Here is a 14,195-nt window from a genome sequence, read left to right on the forward strand (position 1 = left end):
CGCTTTTCAAGTGACAGAAAATATTTGGAGCTTTCCTTTCCATCCTCATAATACCTTGCTTTAGAGCGAATCATAGCACCTTTGGTAGCGTAATCTAGCAAATTTTCTCGCTCTAATAACTTCTCTGACAATTAAATTTCTAAATCATGTGTATTATCAGCCTGTATGATTTTTTTCTCAAATTCACTAATGTCGTTTTCCAAATTTGACAAAAAAATACGCTGTTGTTTCCTTTTCCTTGATGCAAACTGGATTGTTTCAGCTCTAATGTTACATTTAATCATTTCCCACAACAGTTGGTCGTCAACATCTGTGTCATTCGCATACATATTTTTGGTCTCATCAATACATGCATTTATGGTACTCACATAGTCAATGTCACTCAAAAGTGAACAATTTAATTTCCAAACCCTGGACCACGTATCTTATTGTCGATTTTTAAAGCTATAGAAATGATGTGAATGATCGGTACGGAAGCCTGGGCTAATGTCAGCTTTGATCGTTTGACTCACTAAACTAATAGACAAAAAAAAAATCTAGTCTGCAATGAACAGGCGGCGTCTTCTGTCTCCACGTATACCTACGAGTGTTTGGATGCAATACCCGCCACACATCGCTCAAATCAAACAACTCCGAGTTACGGCGAATAACTTCTTGAGAACGAAAATGAGTGGATGGGTTTCCACCTTTCTTATCAAGATGAACATTGGAGACTAAATTGAAATCGCCTCCAATGATACGCTCTCCTTCAGGGAATTGACCCTCCAAAATATCAAACACTTTCTCAAAGAATGACGGTTGATCATTGTTCGGTGCGTAAATATTACATAACACAAGCCTACGATCATTTACATTAATATCACAGATGATACATCTGCCCTCGTCATCACTCCATGAATTATTTATGACCAGTGGACAATTATTGATTTTAAACAAAATAGCTACCCTTTTGACGTTGACGAGCCGTGACTGTATAACACCTGGTAACCCCATTCATTCTTCCAAATATATTCACAATCTCTAGTTGAATGCGTTTCTTGGAGAAAATAAATGTTGAAAGACTTCTCTCTAGCAATAAAATACCTGACGTCTTTTCTTTGTATCTCCACACCCCGCACGTTTAAGGAAGATATATTTAAATTACTCATCCGTTTTTAACCGTGAAAGTAAGTTGAAAACTGAGCATTTAACTCAGTCTACACGATATACATTACCAGACATCTTTGAGCGGAACGAGAAAGAGGAAACGAAAGCACCCAGACAACAAACGGAAAAAGCGGGAGACGGGGCGAGAAAGGAAGACCAAACATACAAAGAAAGGCAAAAGAAGCCAAAAAACGCAAAGAAACAGAAAACAAACCAAATGCCACGCGTAGGTTATATAAAACCTCAAGTTTCAGACATCCAAAACCACAGTCATTTTACTCATCTTTTTTAGATCTTCAATTCGTATTGTTTTCAGCCGCAGTTGTTTACCGGGTTCGCGTGGTTCGTCGCTGTACTTGATAACTCTTGGCACTGACCACGAAATGAAGGCAAAGTTCCCTTTGCAGCGAAGTTCATACATTTTCGGAAGTAGTTGCTTCTGTTGTCGTCTTGTTTCTTCGTGTACGTCATCTGAAATACGCATTTTGTCTTTATCCTTTCGTAAGACCCTTGCTGCGGTGCGGAGTACTTCATCTCGGTCTTTGTTGCGAAGGAATTTGGCATGTATAGGACGTGGAGTTGCACCTTCACGTGGCTTCATAGCTGCAGATGAACGGTGGGCTCGCTCAATTTCTATATTCCTCATTATTTTCAGTTTGTCTTTCAAAAATTCGGTTACAAAATCAGTGCAATCTACACTTTCCTTTCCTTCGATACCTTCTGGAACATTATGTAGCACGATGTTATTTCGTCGACTACGATTGGACAAATCAACAACTTCCAACTGTAACTTTCTCACCTGCTCTGTTGTGGCAAAAGTTTCTTTTACATTAGTCAGTTCCTCTTTCACTTGTTCGACTGTTTCTTCAAAGAAACTGGCAGCATGTTCTAGGTCTGTGCATGTAGTCTCTAGCACGTCTACTCGTTGTTCGACTTTCTCCAATCTTGAGAGTGCACGGTCTCTTTTTACTGCAAGTGAGTCCAGCAGCGGCATCCGTGACCATATGCTATGAAGAATTTCTTTGTCTTCATATGTAAATTGTGCTGGACCTGTTTCTGTTACTGCTCCTACCTTGACGCCAGTTTCTACTTTACTTTTTTGCTCAAATAAGGACATTTTCGAAATAAATTTCCTATCAGCCAATTCCCAGTATCTTAAATTATCCAATATATACGGAATGTTTTTGAAAGGCAGCAGGGTTTGACAGGTTTGGTGTCTGAAACGACGGAGCGACTCAGCAGTGATGTTCACCCATGGACGGACACGTGGCTCTCGAGGCCACAAAACATGGTCAGAGAATCAGTTTTTCTCTTATTATGCTTGTTAGGATTGTTTTTCTGAGCTCACGGATATTCTGTCCCACTTACATTGCAATGCATGTGAAATAATCTTTGAGGGGCTTTATAGTTTGAGAGTGTAGTCTGTCATAATGGTTCTATCGACATGGCTACAAAAGACGAAATTTAATACTCTGTAAGTGTAAGGTGCTTGGATATGCTGAGCACTGAAAAACATGATCACTACGTATACCATGGAGCAGAAAAAAAACTATATTTTTTATAATTGCTGTGTCGATACACTCAGTGTGACAGTTTTCGGACGACCTCAGTTGTCGGACATTTAATGACATGCTGTTCGTTGTACTCATTTCGATCTGTATTGATAGCGTTTTACAAGTCATCTTACCGCATATTAAGTCAGGTGACAGTGCTGTCCCTTTTGGATAGTTTTTTCTTTGCTAGAAGCTATTTCGGGCGTTACAAACTTAGCAAAGTTAGCCACACCGTACGATACAAAGTGTCGAAAACAACACACAGAGACAGCCCATGTCCGATACCTAAGCACCATACATGTCGAAATATAGTTGCGTCGTCCATGGATTGAACGTAACTAATTTATCACGAAATTTTTACAAACATTTTTCTAAAGACCTCGAAATTGAAAATCGGGTGTTTGAAGTTTCAAAATATCAATATTTAGCCCCTATAATCACATTCCAAACACGACGTCCGATTACTGCGATAGCAGTCTGATTACTATCCACTCAACATGGGGTCAATAATTTGGCAATTTTGACCCAGTAATACCACTTTCGTCATGTTAACAGTTTGAGGATAAACACAATAAAGTTCAAAATGTATTGTAATAAGATTTCGTAGTGCTCTTCATTTATGAAACGGTTCTGGGCGAAATTCCCTACACTGTCCAAAAACTGTCACGCAGAGTACGGGTTCTGCGGACGACAAATTGTTATATGCACGGACTTGCATGACATCGTCGTTACCTACCAAATCAAACAAAATACATTTTGAGGTTTTGTGACACAGATAATGCATCTGAGGAGTAGACGTTACAAATTTATCACTGCTAATATTTAGCTACACCCAGATTCGATGCACAATGAATCCTCCCGATTCATTTCACCATTGACCCTCATTTAGGATTATAATATAAATCTTGCTTGCCTTCTCAAAATACTCCAAGCAACATTTCCTCGTCTTTCATCATTTCGTTCGACATGATGTACTGAGACTTTTCAAACGACTTTTCACCATGTGATATGAGGGCACAAGAAATGATACGTCATCAATAAAAAGAGTACTACACCGAACCCGTGTCATTTGTTTACATAGTAACCTTTGTTATTGGTGGGCAAACTTCCTAGTAGATGTGATACGCCCATTATTATTAGCTTTAATAACTTTAATCACTTTTAGTCTTGATACTATTGATTTACCTGGTTATTAACAAGATCAGCACATCATGCGTCATTTCATAGACTGTGCCTGCCATTTTGGGCCACAACTCACCTACCCGTTATCAAGTACTTGACGAACTTCTGAATCACCTCATAACATGACGTGTAACGCGTTTAACTTAATCTCTAGTACGATACTGTCGTCGCCAGAAGCTCATCCACAACAAAACACATAAATAATCATACAGACATGCAAACTGCAATACTGATGCGTACAGTATAGCAGAGGCACGTGCAAAAGATATTAACCGACGTTGTTACTTTTCACAGTCTACAGACTGGGTGACAAAAGGTGCACTAAAATGACCAAAGGGCTTTCAAGAAAAGGGGCCTGCAGTCTTTGAACTGGGGAAATCCTGTATTTTGAATAGAACATTGTCAAACATCTTGGCAACGTCGGTGTCACAAGCACATGACGTCACATGCCATGTCATGCTATACTAGAACATTTCGTGCACAGATTGTTTACATGAATAGGTCACAGCAAGGGCAATATCCGCGTCACCGATGTAAACAAAGCACATGACGTCACATGCCATGTCATGCCAGTAATATTGTGTCAGTCTGTGTGCTACCTCTGTTGACGGTGCAAATTTCTTTGACCCCAGCGAGGCTTAGTTGCCATGGTTACGTTCACTAGGCGGAAATACGCCCTATACGGGGATATGACATTGGTTTCTCGACTTTGCATGATAGTGTCGCTAGAATATCCACCCGGACATCGGCTAAAGGTGCATGTGGTATGTGTGAGCATGGAGGTTAACGTCCGTACGGTGACTAACTACCTTTGTGTTTAAGGTAGAACGCCCCTTGGGGACAGAACTTTTATAATTCTTTTCTTATTTTAGAGATCTGGAGAGAAAAACAAACGTTCACCGTCTTAAAATTCGAAAATCCAAATTTATTTTTTCTCCCATAGAATTACCACAGGAATAGTGGCCATTTTGAATTTCAAATATCGCAAAATGTTTGGTAATTTGTTTCGCACATTCTAAACTTTGCACGGAGACCCCCGATTTGTATTTTCGATTTGGTAAGAGAATGGTTGAAAAATTCATTCAGGAAAGTTTAGCAAAAGTTAAAGTCTTTCATTTGAGGCGCATACTATCTAATGGTTCTACATTCGCTCCCTACGTCACGGTAACGAATAACATTAGCGAATAGCTGACTCTGTTATATGGCGATCCCATTAAAAATCTTACCCAATCGTAGTAAACATGCCATTCAACGAGTTCTTGATGACTCCTAAAGACACCAAGCAGTTTTAGCATTGCTGTTACTAGTACTCTATGAATTCCCTATCGATTCCAAACGAAGTATAGCACGTAAACTATCATACCATCTTAATTAGCTGAACTTCGATGTTAGACTTTTGCAAATATTGCGCCATGTTGACTATTACGATGTTTATGAGAATCAGTTGCTTTAGTATGGTGCATATTTGCAGCGAACAACTTAAAAAGAATAATAACATAAATAATCCCTTACATAATAACTATGAATTGTAGCTGACTTTGAGTACAACACAACTTGAAGATTTTCAACCTGTTTTGAAAGACAAACTTGAACTCTTATCTTAATGTCTAAAATTTCCGATCTCGATAAAAGACTATACCTGCCCATCGTCGTAAACCACGTGCCTCTTTACGGCAATAGCTTAGCGCTACCCGATTTTTGCGTAGGTCAGCGGAGCGGAAATTACGCTCTGGCTCGCGAGAATAATACCTACCACCATAGGCCAGATGTTGACTAAGAAGTTGCGCCCGCATACCACTCAGTCTGTCCTATATATAGCAATGCCAAGGCATATACCGTCATTAGATCGTTAATATCAGGAAGACACGTTATCTCTTAGTACATAAAAGTGTTAGGACATAGACACTAGGGTGTACGGATAAAGGTTACCGTGTGTATAGAACATTTAATGATGACTCCTACCCCCGAGTGTTCCGTAACTGCTTTAGGATACCAACCTGGTATCTTCGTGCACAGAGATCCAGAAGAGAAGTATCTATGCAATCTTTGCAATAGACTGCTTAAAGACCCTGTTCAGACGAAGCAGTGTGGGCATCGATATTGCAGAAAGTGTCTGGAAAATGGAATAGAAAGGTAATTATACTGTTTAACATATCTACAGACAGCTTACTCAGAATCTCCCTAATTCCGAACACTACCACACAAATCTACCGTCAAAAATTGTTTTCATCACTGCACGACGTTCAGACAAGCCGTTTCGTCCTTTCTTGACGTTCGCTTGAAAAATACTAGCTTCAAAAATGACAGTGTGATTCGCACAGCCAAAAACGTTAATATCTGTACAGAATCCAACTTGTGTACTCACAGGCGTTCTGATCGTCGCTTCCCTAAGCCTGTATAGGCCTAATACAACCGACGATCGGAACGCCCAAGACGAACAGTGAGATTTCCGACGTCATTTCAGCATGCTAGAGCTATCGAGTCCTTTAACGTTCAGGATTTTAAAAAGTCACGAACATGTTAGAATGTCGAAGACTAATAGAATCTCACACCCCAAGGACCTGGGATCAGATTTCTCACACGAGTTGGGGATATTTTGTCTCACACGAGCCACAGGCGAGTGTGAGACAAAATATCCCCAACGAGTGTGAGAAATCTGATCCCAGGTCCTTGGTGTGTGAGATTCTTTTTCTCACATGACCACAAAATGCGTTAAATTCATATTGGACACGCAGAATATTATCAAAAATCGTGACAACTCTGTCGTCTGCCACTGTACTTTGACCTGCTTACTATGTAGTTCTAGTCCATGTGTTACTCGTCGTGCCATTGGATAACATTTTGCGCGTGGAACAAAACAGACTGTTTATCATCCAATCAGAGCTCGTGTAATATTTACTGCAGAGTGTGGGACGGTTTCTGAGAGTGTGGGATCGATTTTTCCCACACTGTCGATCCCGCACTCCCAGCGGCCAGGAATGTGAGAAAGAACCATCTCTTGAGAATATTCTAGCTATCATCCAGGCCTTTCCCGTACCTTAACATGTATCATTTGTATTATGTTATTTATTATTATATGTCATACGAGTTCAAAGATACCATCACCATTCGATTATTACATTGTAATGTACGCCTTCTTTTCACTAGGGATGGAAATGCAGAATGTAAGGCATGTGTCGATGAAAACATCCATGATTCACTTCTGACTCTGGATCAGGTAAATATCTGATAACATTTTATCTGTCCTAGTATCAAACATAACTTGTAGCATAGAGAGGGCAACGCCATGACCAACACGCCAAGAAGGATTTTATATCCTTTTGGGATCATTTCAGTATTTTTTTATAATTCATTTGCAATATCTTCTTAGAAGTTGTGTCAGTTCCTTTACCAGGATTAAAATTAAGATAGCAGAGTGTATTTCAAGCATGCAATCACATCTCAAGTCTAGGAGTAGCTCTAGTTGAATTAGTGAAGCAATTTCGAGCCAAGAGGACGATCAGAAATCTACAGTAGTACGTAGTATCATAAACATACATGAAAGGTACAGTCTTATTTTCTAAAAAGTCTAGGTCTGGCATTAAACGGTACTCAAATTAAGTAAGATATAAGGAGTAAAGCTCTGAGTTATTGAAGAACGTGCCACCAATGTGTAACCACAAGTGTGTGAGAGACGCTCGGTCATGTCGGGTAACTTTACCTCAGTCCGCTCGAGTTTGCGCGTGTGAGTTGAGTTGACCATATTGACCCAGGCAAGGATGTTTATAGTGACAGCCGTAGTGTGTTCTTCAGAAACAGCTCCCAGAAAAGTCTGTGGTAGTCATTCGAAAGACAAACTCTGGAATGAATTCGAAGGTTTCACTCTAATAACTGCTGAATCATAGACATGATACACTTGTTGCAATAACTGTGATGGCATACAATGACTGCACTGGCCTCGAGAAGCAGAGACGAGTACACATAGCCGTAAATAGTTTTTATTGCCACAGACCTAAATTTGCTGCAAACAAGCTCGTTTTGTTCCTACTCTATGTCGTCATGCCAGCAAATCGGCAAACCTGATGCATGCTAGTTTCAACGATGACAAGCAACAGGTGGTTTTTCAAATCGTATAGATTATAGCTCGTGCAATAACACTAGCCCGCAAACACAAGGTGCGATGAATACATCTTTACCTAGAAAACAATACACACAGTATTTCAAAGTAAATTTTAACCTTTAAAGTCGATGTACTCTAACAAAAAAGTAATTTGAAATTCAATTTGAAGTTTGTTCTCATTAATAACGACAAATAAACCCTGACGTGCAGCTAACCAAGCATCAAAGTGTGTCAACCTTAATTCGCAGTCACTCATCCTAAATATATATTGCAAGAATTACAGTTCAAATACGTTGTCCGGTAATTTCAGCTACAAATTTTGTCCCGGTACTAGTTCTACTTCATGGCTTAAATTGTGATGAATTTACTCTTATGATCCACATGTATACTCGTCGTGTTAAATAGGAAAATGTAGTCTAAATAGCGGTTGATGTAGTAACATTGAAATATGATTTTTATTCCACACTGATGGCGTTTTTATCTTAATTAAACAGGTTTACAAAGACAGGGCTATCCTTCGAGAAATGAGCGTCGTCAAAGTGCGTTGTGTGAATGAAGGCTGCGACTGGAAGGGAACATTCAAGCAGTATGATGAAGTAAGCTTGGTTTCAAATCTTCATATACCTTCTCATCCGCTCTGACATTCCATTTTATATTGTAAAAGTAACTTGCGTATACAGCCTAAGACTGATGAGTGCGCCCAGTGCGCACATAAGTCAATTAAATCTCGGGAACACGTTCTACATTTTTCGATACGTAAAGCTCAATAAACATTGCATATTTTGACATCACGTTTGCGGACACTATATAAGCCTCTGAGTACATCAGAGGTCAAATAGCTTTGTTCAGTTTTTTTCCATGCCGTTATTAAATGTATCATATACCTTACTCTCATAATTATATATTACTTTGTTCGCACCAGGAACACTTCCTTACGTGCCCGATGAAGATCTGCGAAAACGCTGGATGTGATGCTGAAATACATCGATATGAGCTGGCAGATCATTTACAGGCCAAGTGTGTCATGAGATTGGTGTCGTGCCAGTACTGTGGAGACCAAGTTGTGTTCAGAGATTTGGATGTATGTTTGAACGGTGAAAATTCCTTTACTCATGACTGGGAGCAAAACCGTACAGTAGTTCTCTGCTGTAAATACCTTTGTATTTAGTCCTTGTTTATTCAATCGTTTGTTTTAGTCAATCACCGCAGTACGAGGTGTTCACAATCCTGCTACTAAAATTGATACTTTCATGACCTATAGAAACGTCACATCCTGGTACTATCTTCAGTTTGATTAGTTTGATTTCAAGGATTTTATTAAAAATTGTGACCGTCAGGATTCTAACAAGCCAAATAATTCTCTATTTTCAATATCACATACCAGAAAAGCTCCTGAATATAGGGTTATGAATCATGAAATTGGCCCTTTGTCAAGTTTTATCAATTGAAGCAAACATCGATTTGGACGAGGAAAATGGCACATGTTACAGGTGCAATGTGTATAGTCTCGGTAGGCTTGCTTGCCGTTTGTAATAATTTGGCACAATTCACAATTTGCTTGAGGAAGAGTAACAGCGTCGCTGGCGCACATAACAGTAGGAAGTGAGCCCAGGGTACTGCAGTTCAATCCGATTCTTTCTTTGTCTTTGTACAGAAACATAATGAAAAATGTTCCCGGTATCCAACGACATGTCAGTATTGTCAGAGGCAGCGCATTCCGAGAGAAGAGGTAAGGTTATGGAAAGTGTTGTCCTCATCAGAAGTTGAAATAATCCTCTTATCTAATTTGCTGTGCTGAAAAATGCGGGTTTTCTGCTCAACGTCCGAGATGCACTGAAAGTTTTATCATTTTCGGCCAATTTAGCCAATTACATCTTTCCAGCCATAAATATTCTCCCGTTAGTACAAACTATAGACACCCATTCTCACCAAATTTCAAAACTTCATTTTCAAAGTTCTCGTTTCTGACGAACCATTGCTTTTAACTTAAACCTGTAGGCGTGTCACTTTCAGATTGACAACATACGCAAATTGCAGTGACACAGTTCGTCGTGATTAAGAGAACTTATCTTTGTTTAGTCATCGGATAGCTGCTCCGTTGGGTTTTTAGGCAGCGTTATCGTAATGTTTCAAATTACTTGACGTATTCAACGGTTTATACTCGCGTGAAAGGTACATAGATGGATTAACGTCAACGTTGATAAATTGAAACTAGGAGTATCACCTCTGCACGTTGACGTTTGCATTGTATTTATGTCTCTTAGATACATGTGTAAGTGTCAATATGTCCAGTATAATATTTGTTTGATGGGTTGGTATAGTTATATACAATTTCTAACATAATCTTATTTTCTTTCAGCTAAAACATCATCAGGACACTGAAAGCGGAGATTGTCCAAAGAAGCTGGTTTTATGTAAATTTAGAGAAGTTGGATGTGAAGAATTGGTAAGTGCTGGCTTTGTGTCTTTAGTTCAGGCTGATGGTGAAAAACTGAAAGCATGGATTATTAACACACATTTTGACAACGGTGATGATGGAGATTATGACGATGAGTATTACGACGACTACGCTGACGACGACGACGATGATGATGATGATGATGATGATGATGATGATGATGATGATGATGATGATTATTATTATTATTTACAGATCGAGCAGGACAAAACTGAAGAACACAACAAGATTTTCACAGTGCAGCATTTGTTCATGTTACTTCAGACTTTAACGTCGCTGATGTCGATGATTAAAAATTTTAACAACAGACACGACGTTGATGAAGTTAAAAAGGTAGCTGAAAACAATGGGAAGGTATTGGAAAAAGTATCAATGGAGCTTAACAAGCTCAAAACAAAGGTGAATCAATCAAATGGAAAAGAGAATGCAGATGTTGCGACAAAAGGTGGATCGGGAAATGCAGGAACTGTCACGGCAACTTCTCTTGAAGGCCTACAGTCGATCCTTGAAGACCTACGAAACAAACAAACAGTTCTCCACACAAAGGTAACCACGTCTGAGGGCGTCATAGCAGTCCTTAACAACCAACTTGAACAAAGTTCAAGTTCAATCCAGACTTTTCAAAGGGACAGAAGCAAAGACAGTGAACTAATCGAGTCTTTAGAACGTAAAATTAAGGCCCAGGATCGCATTATAGCTTTGAAAGATGTAGCATTGGCCGAACAGGATCTAAGAATACAATCCTTAGAACAGGCCAGCTACAACGGGGTGCTGGTCTGGAAAATTTCAGATTTTAAAAGGAAACGACAGGAAGCCATATCTGGCAAAACTGTGTCGATATATTCTCCCTGTTTTTACACAAGTCGCCATGGTTACAAAATGTGTGCCCGAATTTATCTTAATGGGGATGGGATGGGTAAGGGTAATCATGTGTCTGTGTTCTTTACAATAATGAAGGGACCCTTTGACGCCCTCTTGAGATGGCCATTCCGTCAAAAGGTCACGTTGATGTGGTTGGATCAAAACAACAGAGAACATTTAGTCGATGCATTCAGGCCAGATCCGACATCATCTTCATTTAAACGACCAGCCACAGACATGAACATTGCCAGTGGTTGTCCCTTATTTATGCCACTTTCACAACTTGATAGTCCAAGACTTGCTTACGTGAAAGACGATATAGCCTTTCTTAAAATTATGGTCGATATTAGTGATCTCGAGTAACGTTTTTCGTTTAAACGTTAGTACTTTATGTAAAACTACCATGGTAAGGAATGGAAAAGTTTATAGTTGTCCACCTTCGAGGCTTTTGAAGAAATGACAAAAGCTTTTTGATGGTTAAATACAAACATGTCACTTTAAAATATGCTCTATCATGTTACAGAGGGCAATTTTTAAAAAGAGTACATACAGTAGTCTGTTTCTTGTACATTATCGTTGGCCGATTTTCTCCCTCTGATTGTTCACCACGAAAACAGTGTTTGACGGGGAGACATCCTTTTAAAAATTATTTAAGATATAGTTGAATTATTTGGCAATTGCAATTAACGATCCCCACATTTGCATCCCTGTGGGTGATCGAGGAAGTAGGGACTGGTCAGTTTCTTCGGCCCGGGGAATATTAAATGGCTGAACCTCCCCTGACGATATCGTTATTGTAGCACACTCGGGAGATAAACTTCCAAGAGTTGTCACAGTACTTACCTACAGGGGTGTAATGTGGCGAATTGCTGCCGATGTCGCTAAAACTCAAATTGTCCACTGAAGAAATTGAAAGCAGAACAAATTTTTGTCCAAGAAAAGGATCACACATTAGACGTCTCAAAGCATATATCTTGATGTGTGTAGGATTAATTTTGTTTGATATAAAAGTGACAACTTGTAAACTATGTAAGGCTGCTGCTAGTGCTTGCTGTGCTGTAATGTCTAGAGTTCACAAATCATATAAAGTATGAGGTTATATATTTTATCAAAATTTCAAATATAGTTGTTTTACCGATTGTAGGCTATTGCAACGGGGTGTTGTCGCTTGCCGCCATTTTCAGGTGTTGCTCAATATTAAACAGAGCGATAAATTGCCTTCTCTGTTTTCGTAAATTTGCCCCAATGGCGAGATTGAGTCTGAGACGCAAGCTTTGCATACAGTTGTTCATATATTTAATGATACCTGCCCTTAAGGAACCTGCTTATATCGCTTTAGTTTGAAAATATAATTAGAAGGCGGTCGCTTGATATAGTAAGCTTATTCAGAGACGTCGATTCGCAGAATGAATGTTCAAATATTGAAACCTTAAACCTTGATGATGGTGAGTGTAAATTAAAAGATGTGTTCACAAGAAACTGGTTTGTAAATTTAGTTTAGAAATGAATATATTTAAAAACAGAAACAGGCAGGTATCAGAAGTTATACGTAGAAGAGAAAACTTGTTGCTTTTGCCCTGACTCACAATTTGCTGTGAATTGAAACACTTACGATTGCCTGCCTTTATTTTCTATCAGCTTATCAGAGAAAGACTGTAGTATACGTGCACAATGTAAATTCCCTTCATCTCGCTGACAAAATTAGGCTTCTAATGCCTAAAACTCCGGCCGTGCTATATTTTCAATACGTATATCAAGGGAATAAAACTGTAAAACTGTATGCAGGTAAATCTTCTCACATGAATGTTTTTACGTATTTATGCGATTATTTTGTAATAAGGTGGATTTAAAATTTTGTTTTGTCCAAGAAACTGAATTCGGCATGTTTCAGAAACATATAGTTTTATATTATTAGCTCAGGTATTATTTGTAAGCTGGAAGTCCTGATATGACACATTAATGAATACAGTACAGTCACTTGACATTGCAGTTTGAAAATATTTGTTGAATCTTATAGAAGTTGCATCGTATTGTGCCCTAAACATCCTCTAAAAATGCAAACCTGTAGATAAAAAGATATCGATAGTCGTAAACAACAATATAAAAAAAATTAAAGCGGGTGTTTCTGTTCAGTCGCCTTTCAACTATATTAATGTACACTCACAGGGTCGGGTCAAAATGGACTAGCAAATTCATGTCTGCTATTGCGAAGGCATCATGCCAGTGTCTATCTGCAGGAAATCAATCATAATAACCTTTCTTTTCACTTTCACAATTTGTGCTTGAGGATATTACGGCGTGGAAGCAAAAAGTACAAATTATTCCTTCGCGAACAAGTATATATTACTCGATGTACTCGAGGAACACGCTCTCAGGTTTACAAAACATTTACCTGTTTACAAATAATTAGAACACTTCAACATATTAGCCTCTAACTTTCGAAGACAACAATTTGCATTAATTTACAACTATGACGTAATGTTGAGAATAGTCTGCAAGAATGAACAAAATAACTCCTACATTTACGAAGAATAAATCTGTAAAACGTTTTTCGTTTGCAATTTCATATAATTTGAACAACACACACGTTTGGCATACTAAACTTTACCATTGACATTCACATTTCTTTATTTTAAAGCTGACAATAGGTTTTTTGTATTTTCTATATATATTTAGTGTATTTTGCGCAGTATTACTAAATATTTATTTATGATTAGTACTTGTACTCACACAAAGGTCGATAGGGGGTGACACGTTTACCTTTAGAACATAGAAATATATCACAAATTAATGCTTATTGATATAAAAATTCAGTGAAGATAATCATTTTTGACAGAAATATCAGATGACCTTCTCATTATTTGATTGCATATTTATGGCTTTGATCTATGAAGTT

The 14,195-nt window shown here is 38.6% G+C and overlaps 1 protein-coding gene across 1 annotated transcript; it reads left to right on the plus strand.

Moving 5' to 3' along the window:
* The first annotated feature begins 5,646 nt into the window (after positions 1-5,646).
* LOC139152796 (TNF receptor-associated factor 2-like) lies at positions 5,647-13,089 on the plus strand. The gene is made up of 7 exons (XM_070726134.1): positions 5,647-6,014; positions 7,029-7,098; positions 8,475-8,576; positions 8,903-9,061; positions 9,635-9,709; positions 10,340-10,426; positions 10,634-13,089. Exons 1-7 carry the CDS (start codon positions 5,830-5,832, stop codon positions 11,660-11,662), a joined length of 1,707 nt encoding a protein of 568 aa, XP_070582235.1. The 5' UTR covers positions 5,647-5,829; the 3' UTR covers positions 11,663-13,089.
* The last annotated feature ends 1,106 nt before the right edge of the window (positions 13,090-14,195 follow it).

This window comes from Ptychodera flava, chromosome 16 (assembly GCF_041260155.1).
Source record: "Ptychodera flava strain L36383 chromosome 16, AS_Pfla_20210202, whole genome shotgun sequence".
Lineage (NCBI taxonomy): Eukaryota > Metazoa > Hemichordata > Enteropneusta > Ptychoderidae > Ptychodera > Ptychodera flava.

Bases quoted from the DNA above. Each gene is read 5' to 3' on its own strand.
- LOC139152796 (XM_070726134.1), top strand. From the start codon at position 5,830: ATGATGACTCCTACCCCCGAGTGTTCCGTAACTGCTTTAGGATACCAA. The intron at 8,577-8,902 runs GTAAGCTTGGTT...TGTTCGCACCAG, and splicing joins CATTCAAGCAGTATGATGAA to GAACACTTCCTTACGTGCCC. The intron at 9,062-9,634 runs GTATGTTTGAAC...GTCTTTGTACAG, and splicing joins TTGTGTTCAGAGATTTGGAT to AAACATAATGAAAAATGTTC.